At 37.9% G+C, this 16,793-nt stretch overlaps 1 protein-coding gene across 1 annotated transcript in view; it reads left to right on the top strand.

Annotated features, from left to right (window-relative positions):
- Positions 1-501: 501 nt before the first annotated feature.
- IGSF5 (immunoglobulin superfamily member 5) overlaps positions 502-16,793 on the top strand; it is a gene marked incomplete at its 5' end in the record, with an annotated part of 21,395 nt that continues 5,103 nt past the window's right edge. The window contains 5 exon segments of the mRNA XM_029285137.1: positions 502-822; positions 1,756-1,768; positions 1,770-1,842; positions 3,390-3,480; positions 10,381-10,503. Of these exon segments, the coding sequence (XP_029140970.1) occupies positions 502-822; positions 1,756-1,768; positions 1,770-1,842; positions 3,390-3,480; positions 10,381-10,503 (621 nt within the window).

Genomic DNA, 16,793 nt, shown 5'->3' on the forward strand with positions numbered 1-16,793 from the left:
TATGGGTTGAGTGTGTGTTTATTTGTGTGTGTGTGAGAAAATAAATAATACCAGGGCTTTAAAATCAAAACAACTTTGCCTTTTCTATGCAAGAAACAACAGATCACTGTAGGAGATATTTCTATGCAATATGTACTTTGCCCTGTAAATGATCGGCCTTAGTTAATCATACTGCAACCAGATTTTTATTATCTTGAGGCACAGGGCAAATTTGTAACGTGAAATGATTGCTTGTTTTTGTTACTAACATGGATAAGAAAGTCTTTCACATTTCATGTATGTCATCTGTCTTCTCTCTATATTATCACTGTATTACCAAATCAGTGTCTCTTCCATCTTCCTTGTTCAAATAGGATTGTAACTATTCCTCAGTGTTCACACACACTTTAGATATTACACCTTGATCCTATGTTATCAAGTCCTATCCTCTTGTTCAAGTCTAGCAATATAAGCAGGAAATACTTTGGTATAATTTTAATTCCCGTTTGTTTTGCTTTACAGATCCTGGCTTTGGCTATGCCATCGTAGAAGGCCCTCAAAATGTAACAGTTGTTGTAGGTTCAGTGGCTCAATTTAGCTGCACAGTATCAGAGGGGTGGAAAATTTTGATATGGCTTTTCAATGGAAATCCTAAGCTGTCCGTGTTGAGTAATGGACAAACTATTGAAACAGATGAGCAATATACTCAGAAAGGTTCTAACACAAGTGATAACAGGTTTACTTCAGAGCTGATGATCCATAATGTGCAGCTGACAGATTCTGGAGAAATCAGATGTAGCCTCCAGAACAATGACTATAGATATGCATTTCTTTCAGTACAAAGTAAGTATGTCTTTGTTAATTGTTCATTAATCATTTTAAATTGGATTAAAAAGATAAAAAAAAAGATAAAAGAAGACATTTTTGACACTTCTAAAACACCGTAGAAATTGACGTTGTAAAATTACTCCCCCTCTACCGTCTTCGAAGACACTTGATGTGACTGAGAGAACCTATATTTTAAGGCAAGTGTCTTAAAATATAGGTACGCTCGTTTTCCGGTACTTTAAATCCTTTTGACTCTGAACAAATTATGGGAGGGCTTGTGTATGGAAGCACAAATCTGTAACATATATTCTCTTTTTAGTATGTACATGTCCTGTACATTATTTGCTGTTCAAAACTGTAGGAGGGCAGAACAAAACATTGATACCCTGCTAGATGAGGCGCTAATTGTTCTGCTACTGGGAATGAAGGAGCATGTGGACAAGAAATATGGATAGAATTTCAGTTATGACTGGTCACCTACCAACTCTTTTAGGTTATGAAGGACCCCTCCCACCCAAAAAAGCTACTCACGACCTGATTTTGAGGTTATGATATCACATAGCTGTGATTTATGACATTTTTTGGAAAAAGCCAGGCTGTACCAAACAATGGATTTGCTTGATAACCACTGTGTTGGCTTTACAACCGCCACATTCATGTTATGACCACCCCAAAAAAGGTCATACAATCAGATTTGTCTCATGATGATTCATTTTACAAACATCATGACTTACAACCATAATTACAAGGTTCAGTTATGATCATAAGTTAATGATTACCTATAGAGGATATACAGTGTGTGGCTAACTCACAAGGGACTCTGAAAAACTATTTTGGATTTCAAGTTGTTTATCCAGACAGATTGAAAATGCATCTCAAATAGGAAAACCTCATTTATGCTTTTATCTTGTCTTAATAAGACTTTTAACTACAGTAAGATATAAAATGGCTTATACAGTGAATATCTTAACTCTGAGCCCATTGGCCAATAGCACTCTGACTTGTTTAGCTGACATAAATGCACTGTCTAACTGTGTATGAACTTTCACCAAGTAAGTGAATATCTTATCAGTGCAGTTCATGTTTGTTGAAATTTTTAATGCACTCTTAATATGTACCCACAAAAGATACAGAATTTGGTTTACTCAGTGCTGTCAGGTTCATGGATTATGAGTCTCATTAGAGATGCATCAATTTGTCTATGTAAACTGTGAAATTAACCCTGGAATTGTCTTCTCCAATCTGTTGCCTCCCAAATTTGTGTGACAATAGTTCTCATCATCTCCAATTACCATAGAAACAACTTTTTTTTCCCCAGGAACTTTTATCTAGCATTTGGAGGAGACCAGTTTGATAAAGATTGATCTTGAAGATGTTCCTATTACCATTTTGGCAATATATAGTAATAAAACGTTTGGATTAATGTGGTAAAATGCCACCATGCAAAAAGGATTTTTTTGGGCTTGTCCATGGCAGCCTCCATCTTCATTTTTTACCACACTGCAAGGGCATTTTAAGAATAAGATATGAAAAAGGTTCTTTCACTATTCTAACTGGAAGTATAATTAACTCATTTTTATCTCAGTCATGGGGATATATTCTCATGAAAAGTAATAGATAGCTATTGTTTTAGATAACATTTGTTATGTTATATTATTCATGGAACATCTGAGGGAAATTGGCCATATTATACAGAAATATGTGGTCACTGTTGCTGCCATTCAGTGATTTGTGACTCTTTATGGTGCAGGATTATCTGTCATTTGCTAGGATTATTCTCTTCATTGTGTTCTTCATGCTTGTCATCAGTGGTAGTATCTCGTGACTTGTCTTCTATCAAGCTCTTTGCCCATTGCCTTCAATTTTTCCAAGCAACATGGTTTCTTCTCAGGACCCTTGCCCTTGCATTACATGTCCAAACTTTAGCTTTATTATTAATGTTTCCATTGAGCAGTCTGGTTTTACTTCTTCAAATATTGAGTCTTTTGTTCTTCTCATTGTCCACAGTATTTTCAGCAATTTTTTCCAAGCCTAAAATTCAAAGGCATAAATTTTTCTTCATTTGGCTTTTTGGATTTTACAGTCATGCTAAACTAGGAAAACCATTATATTGATAATATTATGTATACAAAATATACCTTTGTTGGTGTGATGTAATACCTGCACATTAATATTCTGTTTGAATCTGGCAGTCTTTTTTCCCAAGTAGCAGAAGTCTCTTTAGTTCATGATTGGTTACTATTTGAATGTTACCCCAAACATTCAGACAGTTTGAAAGTTTAAACTGAGAAAAATTGACTCTAGTTCTACTTCAACTTTTTCACTTTTTTGTATTGATTTGCTGTAACCTGCTGATACAATCTTAGTTGCTTTAATACAGAGCAGCAGATGGACTATTGTATTCTTTTATCTTCAACAAGAACATTCCACAAGCATTCCATCACTTCTATCCTTCAAAGTGATAGCATATTAGGAACTGCTGAAATTTATCCCAGTAATTTTAATTCCACTTTTCATTTCTTCTAGTTCAGCATTTCTCATAATATAATCTTCATATAAGTTAAGTAAATGATGGTATACAGCCTCAGCATACTGCTATTCCAATTTTGAACCTGTTGCTTCATATTCCCAGTCCTTACTTCTTAGCAGCCAAATCTTCAACAAGCACACAAGGTGGGCTAATAGACTCATGTTTTTAATTGCTTTTCACACTTTGTTGAGAATTGGGTTTCTTAGAGTAAAAAGCCAATCCAATGGATTGCTTTACAGGTAGTCCTTGACTTACAACCATTTATTTAGTGATCATTTGAAGTTACAACTGCACTGAAAAAAGTGACTTTTCACACATATGACAGTTGCCGCATCCCCATGGTCACATGATCAAAATTCGGGCATTTGACAACTGGCATGTATTTATGACAGTTGCACTGTCCAAGAGTCATGTGATCATTTATCATTTATAATCTTCCCAGCCAGCTTCTGAAAACCAAAATAAATAGGGAAGCCAGATTTGCTTAATGATTGCATGATTCACTTAACAACAGTGGCAAAAAAGGTCATAAAATAAGACACAACTGACTTAAAGTCTGCCTTACTTAGCAATGGAAATTTTGGTCATTCAATCATTGTTGTAAGTCAAGGACACCTGTACAGTTAGTCTTCGACTTTCAACCATTCATTTAATGACTCTTTCAAGTTACAATGGCAGTGAAAAAAGTGACTTATGACCCTTTTTCATACTTATAACCATTGCAGCATCCCCATGGTCACATGATTAAAATTTGGATGCCTGGCAACTGGTTCATATTTATGGAGGTTGCACTGTCCTGGGATCATGTGTTCACCTTTTGTGACCTTCTGTCAAGTAAAATCAATGAGGAAGTCAGATTCACTTAACAACTGTGTTACTTAATTGGGGTGATTCACTTAACAAGTGTGGCAAGAAAGGTTGTCAAATGGGGCAAAAGTCACTTAACAACTGTCTAGCTTAGCAACAGAAATTTTGGGCTCATTTATGGTTGTAAGTGAAGGACTACCTGTATTTACATTTTATCTTTTAACTATGGGGTTAAAATACCAAGTTTCTTCATCGTGGAATAAAAACATTTATCTTTTGGGGTAATATGTATTGCAGGAAACATATTCCCTTTAAATTAAGACTCAAAGCATTTGCCGATAGATGCAATAAAGGATCTTTTATTGGCATAAGATCACTAGTCTTCTGGCCAAAAGAATGCCAAACAGCCCCAAACTTAAGCAAAGTTATAGGTTCTCAGTCCTTGGAAAGGATATGTAGAAATGATAAAGAAAGCAAAGCAAATCCTACAGTGACCTTTACAGCCCAAATGTGTCATCTAATAACAACAGGCAATGACTGACCCAGTTACTTTAAATTCTATATTTCTAAAAAGTTCAAAGCCCATCCTCTTCTACTGATAGTAGCACTGATAAGCAGTGCTTTTTATGGTAGCCATATAAGATCTCTTTTTTCATAGGGGGGGGGAGCAGCAGTCTGGTTTCTGTTATTTGTCTCCTTCCCTTCCAAAGTCATCAAGCTGTGTCAGTTTCTTTTCTCTGTCTAACACAGTCTTCAGAAACCAAAAGGAACAGGTAGAATATTATTTTTCTCCCACATATGGTTGGCAGGTGTTGTGAAAAATCTTCATCAGGTCCAGTCCAAGCCAGGAATAAACAAAATGGAGACTGCTTTGGAAAGAAGGTTGCAGTTTATTGAACCAGACAGAAAGATGGCTCTGGGAAAAACTGACCACATGTAGCAGGGAGTGGTGGGCTTTTATAACTCCTTTGGGCTTTGTATGGAGTTGTTCCTGTGGCATGAACTTTGACCTGAGTCTGATGGTGGTGGGTTAATCCTATTATGTCCCAAAGGTCATATCCTGCTTCCCTGGGGGCTATGGCTGATGAGTGTTGGATTATTATTATTTTTTGGTGAGGGATTGTTGATTCTAGGGATCTTTATCTTTCTAATCCCAGCTTCCTGGCTCCAATCTTTCTGATAAGATTATCACATCTGCATTTCTGCAGACCTGGTTTCTGTTTGGGGCAGAGAGAATTGGGGTTGGGTGGGTTCTGCCTTTAAGATCCTTTGGGGAAATATAATATTCTGCCTTTTAATAGTCCCAAAAATATTTCTTTCTGGGGGGGGGGAATGACTTCCCCCAATCTCTCCTTTGTGCCATAAGAGTGTGAGTGACACACTTTTACTGGCACAAGATTAAAAATTGATCTGGTCAGGAAGACTTGATAAACAAGCTTTTAAACTCTTAATGCAAAAAGGAAGACACTACTGGAGGCAGCAGAAAAAGATTCCTGCAGTGGCTCCCAAAAGGGGAGCTTCCAACCCATAAAGGTTTAAAAGTCAGGGCAAAAGTTCTGTTAGATGGAAAATAAATTTATAGTGTCCAATATTCTGTGCCAATTATTTTCAAATGTTGGATGTCACTTTGAGGTTCCAGTCAGGCCTGCACATACCTCCCAAAATTCTTCACAGCCATGTTTTTCCTCAGTACATAACCACTGGCTGCCCATTTTCAAGGGTTGCTTTCTTAGCCTGCCTTAGCTCTTAGCTCAGTGCATCCAGGTTTTTGATGTCCAATTGAGGTTAGCCAGTGTGCAAGCCAGGCTATTAAATTGCACACAGTGAGCCCTAGGATTCCCACTCTGAGTCCATCAGTGCAACATATTCAGGGCTTGGGTTTTGGTGATCTCTTTCCTGCTACCTTCTCACTGAGAGCATATGAATTGCAAATTGATGAGGAGGCCTGGTTCCCTCCCCCTTGGAATTTGCAGGAAGTTGTGCATGCAAAGCTTTAATGCCACAGGGCAAGAACCAGTATGGAGCTTTAGTGAGGTAGGTGAAGGGGATAGACTCAGTGTGATTCTGAATGGTGTGTGTGCGTGTGTGTGTGTAAAGCTACAAAACAGGCAATACAAGCATCCTGGACAAATTTTCTTCCCACCAGACAGAATTCCTAGGTGTTCAATACTTGCTGTGCCAACCATTCCCAAATGCCAACCCTCCATAAATACATTCAAATGGCTTATTACAATACAAATGAGGTAAGAAAGAAGACAACTGGAAAGAAAGTCTTTCCAGTTGTCTTCTGAGCTTCATGTGAGGGCCAATGGTTCCAGGATTCCTTCCTTTCTCTGCAGCTTTCACAGGCATCTGGGAGGGACGGTAGGACTTGGGAAGATCTGTTCCACTCTGGTTGTATGGTGGCTTTCTAGTGGATGGCTGGATTCAAACCCCATTTCCTGGCTCAAATGGATGGAGGCAGAATCTGGGTCAGTGTGCTCTGCTTCCAAAGGTTGGGGGGTCATCTGTGTAGAGTTGAAAGATATGGGAACAAGGTCTCCTCCCCCCTTTCTGAGTGAACTCTCCCAGGAGTGGCTTTGGTGATCAGACAGAAAATAAGAAATGGAGAAGTAGATGGGGGAGAGCTTGCAGGCAGAGTTTGAAAAGACATTACTGCAGTTGTTAAAGAAACAAATAAGCAGACAAAATGGGGACAACACAGATGAGGACAAAAGAGAGGCTGGATTCTGGTAAGAGAACAAAAAATGAAAGGTCTCACTTCTGAAATTGAACATTTGCAACATGTTAAAGAGTACTTAAGGACTTGCAACTTGAAGATGCAGGTCATCTTGAGAATGCTGAAAATTCCAAATAATTTTAAAAGTCTAATATGTGTGCGATTTGCCAGGGGCAGGAGAGTCTACCTTTTATATCTGTTTTCAAAATATTTAAACATCATGACAGCATTTTGCCCAGCATTACCAATGCACAATTTAGATAAAAATACCACATTAGAGATTGAAAATAACTGCTTATGTATTCCAGGATTAGTTTCATAGTAGTTTCACTGATTAGTGATAGGATAAGAAAAGTAACTTAAAAAGAAGAAGGTTATTTCCTACACAAGCAAACTTGACCTCATGAGACTCTTGTAGCTAGACATACCTCATGTTTCAGAAAAAGGATAGACAGATAAAACCCATTTACAACACATACAAAAATGGAAGAATGAAACTTTTCCTGTAGATGAACTTAAAACATTCTCTCCTGACAACTTTGGGCTGTTCTTACAAGTACAGAGAGAGAGAGAAAAACATATTCACCCTGTTTGCTGGCCAGACAAACAGAGTTAGGGTAATTTCCTTTTGGTGGCTTATTTTAAGCAGAATTTTAAAATTCTTGTCTCTAGGGATTAGAGATGCCCAACAGTTACATTCACCTCATACACAAAGACTTTGACACACATACACAAACAAAGACAAGGAAAAGAGAACAGAAAAGGAAACAGAACTCTTAGTTTTACACATCCTGGTCATTCCCACCATAAATCTCAGTTACCTCAAATTAGGGAAGGCACAAATCTTAAACATATCACATGGTTGCATAGAAAGAGAGAGAGAGAGAAGCTGTTCCTATATATATTTTCCTTTTAAGTACCTTTATTTAGCCAAATTGGTTTTTCCTACTTCATCTCTGAGCAGAGTCCCCTCCTGCATAATTTGCATGCATGCTTGTTACACATTCCCATCTGGGCGGGCAATTTGTCCCGGCCACAGGCATCCGTTAGCCTCCTTAAAGGAGACCTTGTTGGGATCCTAGATCCTGAGCTTCCCATGCTCTTTCTCACCGTCCATAATGAGACTACAAAGATTTCTCCTTGGTCTCTCACAACCTGCAGAATACACCGCCCATGGAATACACTGCCCCCAACAGGTGGAGGTACCTTCCAACCTGTGGTATCCCCTTGGTTTTTCAGGCAAATGGCCTGGGAGGACTCTATCCACCGTGATTTCAGAGTATCTCCTTTCCAGAACAGGGCTCTGCTAGTTGCCCAAATCTGATTCTCTCATTAATTTTTTCATTTCATTTTCAACACAGCCTCTCCCTTTTCCTTAAGAAAAGGTCCTGCACTCTGGCCAAACCCCCATGCTTTCCAGAGTCTCTTACTTGAACAGATCCTTTCTGCAATTAGGAAAGGCCAGAGGGAGCAAAATCCAGCTGTGGTTTGAAAAAGGGTCTACTAACTCACACACAGAGACATACACACATTTCTCTAGCTCCCCTGGGCTTTAAAATTTAGAGGTACTCACCTTCTTTCCAAAGCAGCCCTTGAGCTCAAATTCAAAACTCCCTTTAAAACCCTTGCTCCACATGGGTAGGGCCTGGGAAACCCATCGACAGACACAAGGGGTCTGTTGCCAGCAAGATGGGGCTTACCGGTCAGTCCATTGGAGAGGTTAGCTTGGAGCCCCATTGTTGAGAGAAAAATCTTCATCAGGGTCCAGTCCAAGCTGGGAATAAACAAAGTGGAGACTGCTTTAGAAAGAAGGTTGCAGTTTATTGAAGAGGAGAGCCAGACAGAAAGATGGCTCTGGGAAAAACTGACCACATGTATCAGGGCATGGTGGGCTTTTATACCTCCTTTGGGCTTTGTATGGAGTTGTTCCTGTGGCATGAACTTTGACCTGAGTCTGAGTGTGCCTTTCTGGTATTCTGACGGTGGTGGGTTAATCCTATTATGTCCCAAAGGTCATATCCTGCTTCCCTGGGGCTGTGGCTGATGAGTGTTGGATTTATTTATTTATTTATTTTTGTGAGGGATTGTTGATTCTAGGGATCTTTATCTTTCTAATCCCAGCTTCCTGGCTCCAATTTTTCTGACAAGATTATCACATCTGCATTTCTGCAGACCTGGTTTCTGTTTGGGGCAGAGAGAATTGCGGTTGGGTGGGTTCTGCCTTTAAGATCCTTTGGGGAAATATAATATTCTGCCTTTTAATATTCCCCCAAAAAATTCTTTCTCGGGGGGAGGCTGACTTTCCACACAGGTTTACTAAATATTAATATTTAGTATAATACTAAATGAATATTTATCATTACAGTGGTTTTGTGGAAGTTAATAAATTGTTTTGTATATAAATATTCTACAATTTACCATAGTTTGCATGACACATCCCAAAATCAGAAATGATAACAGTGTGTGTGTGTGTGTGTGTGTGTGTGTTTGCGAGAAAGAGAGAGAGAAAAATCAAGATGACTAATACATCTGATACTTCACTCCTTTTTTTTACACATGCCACATGCATGATACATATAAAAAAAGGACAGAGTTTTGACTGTGGAGCTACAGCTGCCGTACTGACTTTTTTGTTTCACTCTTTGGATCCTACAGCTCAGATTGGAAGAAAACCAAATGCCATTAAGTGTAAGAATGACTATTTAACTGATTACTAAGGAACATCGTTCATTTTTCAATGAGAGGCCAGTTTTGCTCCAAAGACATACAGTATATATAGTGAAGGCTGGAGAATATACAGTCTTTCTAATGATTAAGTTGAAGTGGAGGCATATCAGCTACAATATAGAAAATTCACATGCTGTCAGTATTTATTTATCAAATTGATATGGCTGCTATCAACATGTTTTCTGGGTGATTTGCCAAGCCCAACCAAAACAAATAAATGCTAAAAAAAATCATGTACAGTAATGAAACCCAGAAAACAATATAGATGCAGCGGATTTTTTTAAACAGAGAAAGATGAATTAGCTCTCATGAAAATACATGCTCCCTAAAAAAGGACAGAAGCCCAAGGTATAAAGAAAACTTTTTATTCATGATAAAAAATACCATTGTAAAAAGCATAAAAAGATTTACAAGAAGCTTTTTAGACAACGTGTTTCAGGTTACTCAAATCAAAGTGCATTCATGCGATTCCTCCAGCCCCATTAACCTTTGTTACATTATACAGTTCAGTTTCTTGAGATGTCCAAAACTTGGAATTAGTAATGATTAATTTGTTCACTACAAATCATAACTGGAAACTAGTACAAGAAAAATAAAAGTAATGAAAGAGAAAATAAATTGGTGAATAATCTGGGATTTCCAGAAATCTGCACTAAGAAACATTACTAATTAAAAATTGAAATAAATTAAGAATGACTTCACAGAACTCATTAAAATAATTAGGAACATTTTAAGAATGTTCATGCTAATTAATTGTACTGTTTAACATTGCTTAATTTTTATTTAGTAGGATGTGATAATGAAGATTGGCGAATCCGAACTATAATTTTAGCTGTTGTGTTGTCAGTTGCTCTTTTACTCCTTCTGATCCTTATTATTCTCCTTATTATATGTTGCTGCAAAAGAAGGAAAGGTATGTGGGCCTTCTGGAACTGGCTTTGCATCTTAAACCTTAATTTCAAACAGACAAATCTAAATCTGCTAATTTTGTGCCAAAAACAGATTCCCTGCTTGTTTATATGAAAAAAAAAAATGTTTCTGTGCTTTTATTTTTTCTGCAAGATAAAATCAGGCTAGGGATAACTTGTATGGGGAAAAAAAAGATAATTAGCATTCACAAAACAATACACTTAAATGCTTGTAATTGTTTATACATCAAACCTTCAATAAATTGGAATAAATTACTTCAGATCTGTTATTTCTTTCTTTATTTATTTGATATAAAGCCCATTATTCCAGCAGTTCAAGGCAGTCTGAATAAAATTCTCTCCTTCAGTTTTTCTGTAAAGTAACAACCCTATGAAATATGTTGATTTAAGAGATACCAAGTTTTCATAATTGAAGATAGAAAGAAAACTAAATCTTCTCAGTCTTTGTTCAGATTCTAGTCCAGGCCTCCCCAAAACCAGGCCGTGGGAGAGATGGGCAAGCATATGTGTGAAGCTCCACATGTGTGAACAGAGGGCAGAGAGTGGAGCTTTATGCAGGAGTGCAAGCGCCCTCTGCTTGTGCAAATGGAGGTTCGCACGTGTGCACTTGGCCTCCGCTCACACAAGTGTAGCTTTGCAAACTTGCTTGCCCATCTCTCCCATGGCCCGGTCTCAAACAGACTGCGGCCCAGTGGTTGGGGACCCCTGTTTTAGTTAGTATTCTATACTGGGATAGCAGCAACATCTGAAGAAAAAAAAGAACCTCACTTTTAAGAACTAAGTATCCCACAATGTGGCCATTGTATTCATTTCAAACAGAGGTTCTCCTGCAATGCTGAATTTGAGGTTTTCAGGGATCTGTCCTTTCACACAATTTCATAGAACATTCATAGAACATAGAAGGATTGTAAGGGACCTTGGAGGTTTTCTAGTCCATCCCCCTGCTTGAGCAGGAGACTTTATACCATTGCAGACTGGATGTCCAATCTCTTTTTCATATGGCAATAAAATTATTTATATTTAGAAATACCAACTTAAAGAGAATATTATTTTTTTATTCTATACAGTTCATCTGAGATTGATCAGGTCTGCTCACTCTTGTTTGCAATTAATTGGATACTTTCAAAATGATTCTTTAAAAATAATTTTTAGTAATAAATTCAAGGTAATGTTATAAAGAAGTTGATACAAAGGAGGCAGATATTCCAAGTCAGTCAGGGTCCAGCACACACTAGCCCACAATCTCTTGCAAACTGGGATTCTCCATTGCTGCTGCAACTCTCTCTTTATCATTGATTTGTTTGTTGATATCTTCCTCAATAGAATGAGCCCTCTCTGATATGTAGATTTCCAGCTTGTGCTTGAAATGTTTTGTGTCTCTCTTAATTCTGCTAAAGAATTATGTCTTGCCAGCAATGAGCTTCCAGGTAGTCAAAGCTGAGGGGTGGACTTGAAGTGCAAAAGTCAGTTTGTATTACAATCTAGCATCTATGGCAATGATTAGATTACAGCAATATGGGAGAAAGTATGGAGACTAGGGTACTAATCCACCAAACCCTGCACGCCATGTGTAGGTGAATCAGATTGCAACTCATATTTGCATTTCATTAGAGAGTAGGGTTTTTTGTCAATAATAGACAGAATGTATACTTTGGTGCTAGATGCATGATTTATGAATGAAATGTTCTTGGTTCCTGCACAATGATAGTTCGCTTTAATTTCAGTGAGAGTGTAGGTCCACAACCACCTCCCACAAGTATGTCTGTTCAAATAATTAAGAAATACTTGTGACTGCAAATCATTTCATTAGATGCTGGATCAATCTTTCTTTTAAAGAGATTGGTATTATGGAAACATTAGATTTTTCTTTCCTAGTACTGTAAGTTAACATACTTGTTTGCTATATTCTAAAATTTGTCCATTTACTTTTCCAGAGTCCAACTATCCAGAGTCCAGCTATCAAAATGAGCTAAGGTAAGATGATTATCACTTTGAGTTCCATTATTGATGCTAAAACATATATTTGTGTTTGCTTAAGATCATAATTAACATTAATGCAAACAACCAAAACCCAACATAGAAAAGTGATAATATCAGTAAACAGCAATGAGATGAAATCTGTATGATTTCCCAAGGTTGATGGCCCTCAATCTTTTGAGTTTGTAAGCCTTTTTTTTTTACTACAGGTCAAATGTGCCCCAACAGTTTTTCTCATGCTTTGATCTCATGATGTTGCCTTCACCTAGTTGCCACTAAACTGAGACAGTTCTCCTTAGCTGTTCCAGTTTTAATTTTTGCCTTTTATCCTGAACACAAATTTTGCAATGATACAAACTTGTATGCGTCAGTGGCCATTGAAAATCATATTGACTAGAAGACAGATGCCATAATCCATGTTAGGACAGTATTATTAATCCGATTAAAAGTTACTCAGTAGTGAGCAAGCTTTTGAGTTCTTAAAAGTTCAGCACAGGCAACAAAAGATGGGGAACAAAAGAGAAAAAAGGAGAAATTATAAGAGAACTGTATATGGAGGAAAAAATGGCTAATCTTTCGTCTAGGTACCATGTTTAAATCAGCAACAGATATAAAATCATACATAGTTTTGGATAATTTCAGCCCATGCTATAAACCAATTTTATTGCATATCCCTCTCATCTTCCCTGATCAAACTAAATATAGATTCTTGGTGGCACAATATTTTTTTTCATCCCTAAATCTCCAAAACATATGCTTTATTTTATTATTTTGTGGGGGTCTGATATGAATCTCCGAAACATATGCTTTATTTTATTATTTTGTGGGGGTCTCTATGTGTTTCCAACAAAGCAGATGCTGAGACCACATAAAATGGCTTCAGGGACCTCATGAAACAAATAGCTCTTTTAATAGGACAATTCATAAAATGGCTGCACTTATTGTTCTTATCCCCAACCCAAAATGTAAATACAACTTCTGATCACAGAAGAATAACCGCTCCTTATTTGGCTGATTATAAAGTGTTTGATGATAGCTATGGTTTCTTACATAATCATAATTAAGACAAGGTTTTGCATTCTTCAAAAATGGTGGAAAAGAATATAATTTTCAGACATGCTCTAAAGAGAAATTTCAATGCAGGGCTTCAGAAAATATCTGTTTTGTAGCTAGCCTTTCTTTTTAAAGCCTTCATGTTTAATACTTAATACATATACCACAGGAGGTCACTGTGTACCTAAGTAGCTAACTGCACTGATGCTCCTATTCCACAGGCTTTTAGTATAGAATGTCTGTTACAGAAAGAGATCTGAAACTGAGAAAGGTGGAGGTGGTGCACTGAGTGCAACTGCCAAGCAAATTAGGTTACATCTTGTGCTTTTCTAAGAACTTTGAAAACAATCTCTTGAAAGGCAATGCTTGCTAACAAATTGTTTCCAAATTAGCAAAATGAGTTTTAATCACTTGCAGAGATGAAAGTTAAATGATATGTTAGAATGCTCTGGGGTTTTCAACTTTAAAAATGAAAGAAATGTTCATTGTTATTAATTAAGATACCACAATTAAGAATCCTGGATGTTTAATACATCTTTATGGAAGATTTCCAATGATTTTAGTTTTTAAAGGCATGTGCATTGAAGCCTTTCTTTTTTTCTCAAAGGAAGGAAGAAAGCTTAGCCCAGAATTATGATTAATAATACAGTTTTCTTCTTTTTCATTTTTTTTACTGAAACAAACATTTGAAAATACATTTTTTTTAAAAAGCTAACAAAGAGCAAAAGTAACACCCCCTCCCAAATCAACCTGTGTATTAATGGAGTATTGTAATGAAAGAATTTAAATAACACATAGAGACTCCAGCCACTAAATGCTGGTACTGTTGGGCTAAATCTAGTTTTGCAATGACTTTTCTGCTATAACACAAACCGCCAGCAGTTGATTGACTGTAGGCATTGGATCTGGATGCTGTTTAAGTGCCTTATTCATAGTTCGGGTAAAATATAAATGTTATAATATGCATCACGGTTTTTCAGATGGCAGACTCCAGCATAGTTCTATTTTGCAACATTTGCATTTATTTACAGATATGAGCATTGGACTTTAGGTGGAAGTTCACAGTAACAACTCCAATCAATATGTCAATGTAGATTGATTTCCGCATCAGATTTTTAGAGGGAGGGACACAGTAACCTCCCTAAAGTTATACAATTAAAATTAAGTGGAAGTTCACAATAGTAACTCCAACCAATGTTTCAAGTGAATTCCAGATTTTGAGAGGAAGGAACACAATGGTTTCCTTAAAGTTATACAACTCATATTTGGCTAAGCCTTTCCTTAAACCTCTGCCAACTTCTTACAAATGCACATCCTGACAAAGAAATACATTTCCTATTGTAGCAGATTCATTGGTTGTTTCCTTAGGTTTCAATAAAACTATATTTTCCATAAAGGAAAATGTTTTGCTACTTTTTACTTAACAAAGCTAGATGTGAGTCTGGTATTGACCAATATTTGTTTTGTACAAACCTCAATCGCAAGAACAGAGAATCACTAAATATGAAGTGCTCTTTTCCAAATTAGAGCAATTGCTTAAGTCTAGGGCTTTAGCTGAATATTACAGAAATGGGGGTAGGGGCACCAACCTTGCTGTAGAATCTTTGTCCTACACAGTATCAACCTTGTTTGATAAGCTGCAAGGTTCAAAGCCTGAGGAGAGTATATTCTCTTCATACATATGTCGTAAATGATTTGGTTGCCAATGTCAGGTATTTTTATTTTCTAGAAAGATTTCAGAGAAGAAAGAAAAAGGTAGAAATTTGGAAACTGTGAGTCACAGTGGAAAGGAAAACTATGGCTACAGTGCAGAGCAAATGCCACGTAAGTAACCTTTAAATGAAAAAAGAATATTCTATATAGAACTCCATATACACATTTTAAATTCAGCCCTGTTGTACTTTGGTGGTCAGAAAGTAGCCAAATATTAGCTTTCCTTAAAAAAGCATTGGGCTATCATTTCTGGCCTGAAAAAATTCTGGCAATTATCAGATGGTAGCAAAAGAAACAGTACCTAGTCCACTTTACATGGGTTTGGAAGCCAAATGAAATGAACTTGGTTAATATAAGCTAATAAAAATCCAGACAGCTGCTAGCTTTGCTGCCATCAGGACATCCAAATGTGTGTGTGTTTGTGTGTGTGTGTGTTAGGAAAATGATGTCAAGATTGCAGGCATGAAGGTAATTGAAGCCACATCTCTTTAATACATATTGTACATGGACCATATATACAGTACAAAAAGGGCTGAAGTTTCAACTATGCAGCTGTCCTACTGTTTAGTGGGCATGGGTTTTTAAAATGCAGATATAACAATCCTAGAACATTGAATGATTTGAGAAGTTAAAATAAAATGAAATGGATCTTGGTTTTTTTAAACAATATATTCTAGTGAGTAGCAAAAAGGTAAGCTATCTGAATTACTTCCTAAAGAAATGAACTGAAGAAATAAAGAAATTTCATTTAAAGACATGGACTAGACCGGCTAAAACTGACAGTTAATGTTCTCTTTAAAAGGATATTTACAGTAAATGTTCAATTTGAGAGCTTTTTTACAGGGGTGTTTTAATAAATTTTTAGGGGGAACCAGGGTGGGTGGGAGGGGGGAGGTTCCCCTTAGGTCAGGACCAGCCATGTCTGGGGGTTGCGGTGTAGAAAGGGTGGGGGGAAGGTTGGGGGGTTGAGGGAGGAGGGAGGAATTAGTACGGTCAGTGGGAGAGGCAGATATGGCGGGAGCAGAGGACCATATCAGGTTGGGGGAGCACGCACACGCTATTTACAGGCTTGTGGGCGCTCCGGTCCTCAGGTCTCCACTCGGTTTCCAGGAGACTTAGACCCTCCGGCCCGGGACCATCGGCTGATGTTATGTAATGCCAGGTCCGTGGTAAATAAGGCCCCCCTCATACAAGATCTTATCTTGGAGGGGGGCGCGGACCTGGCCGGTATTACTGAGACCTGGCTGGGCGTAGAAGGTGGAGTACCACTGGTAGACATCTGCCCGCCGGGTTTTCAGGCATTCCATCAGCCAAGGACCCGGGGTAGGGGCGGGGGGGGTAGCGGTCATTATAAGGGAGAGCCTTTGTCCAAGGGAGACCACTGTGCCTCAGATAGACGGCGTGGAGTCCCTCCTTGTGAAGTGGGGGCAAGGGGTGCAAGTGGGCTTGTTGATTATATACCTGGCTCCCTGCTATGTATCAACAGCCCTGCCTGAGCTGGCTGACGTGATAGCCGGGGTGGCGGTTGGGA

The sequence above is a fragment of the Protobothrops mucrosquamatus genome, unplaced genomic scaffold (assembly GCF_001527695.2).
Source record: "Protobothrops mucrosquamatus isolate PMUCROS unplaced genomic scaffold, P.Mucros_1.0 scaffold1331, whole genome shotgun sequence".
In the NCBI taxonomy this organism is placed as follows: Eukaryota; Metazoa; Chordata; class Lepidosauria; order Squamata; family Viperidae; genus Protobothrops; species Protobothrops mucrosquamatus.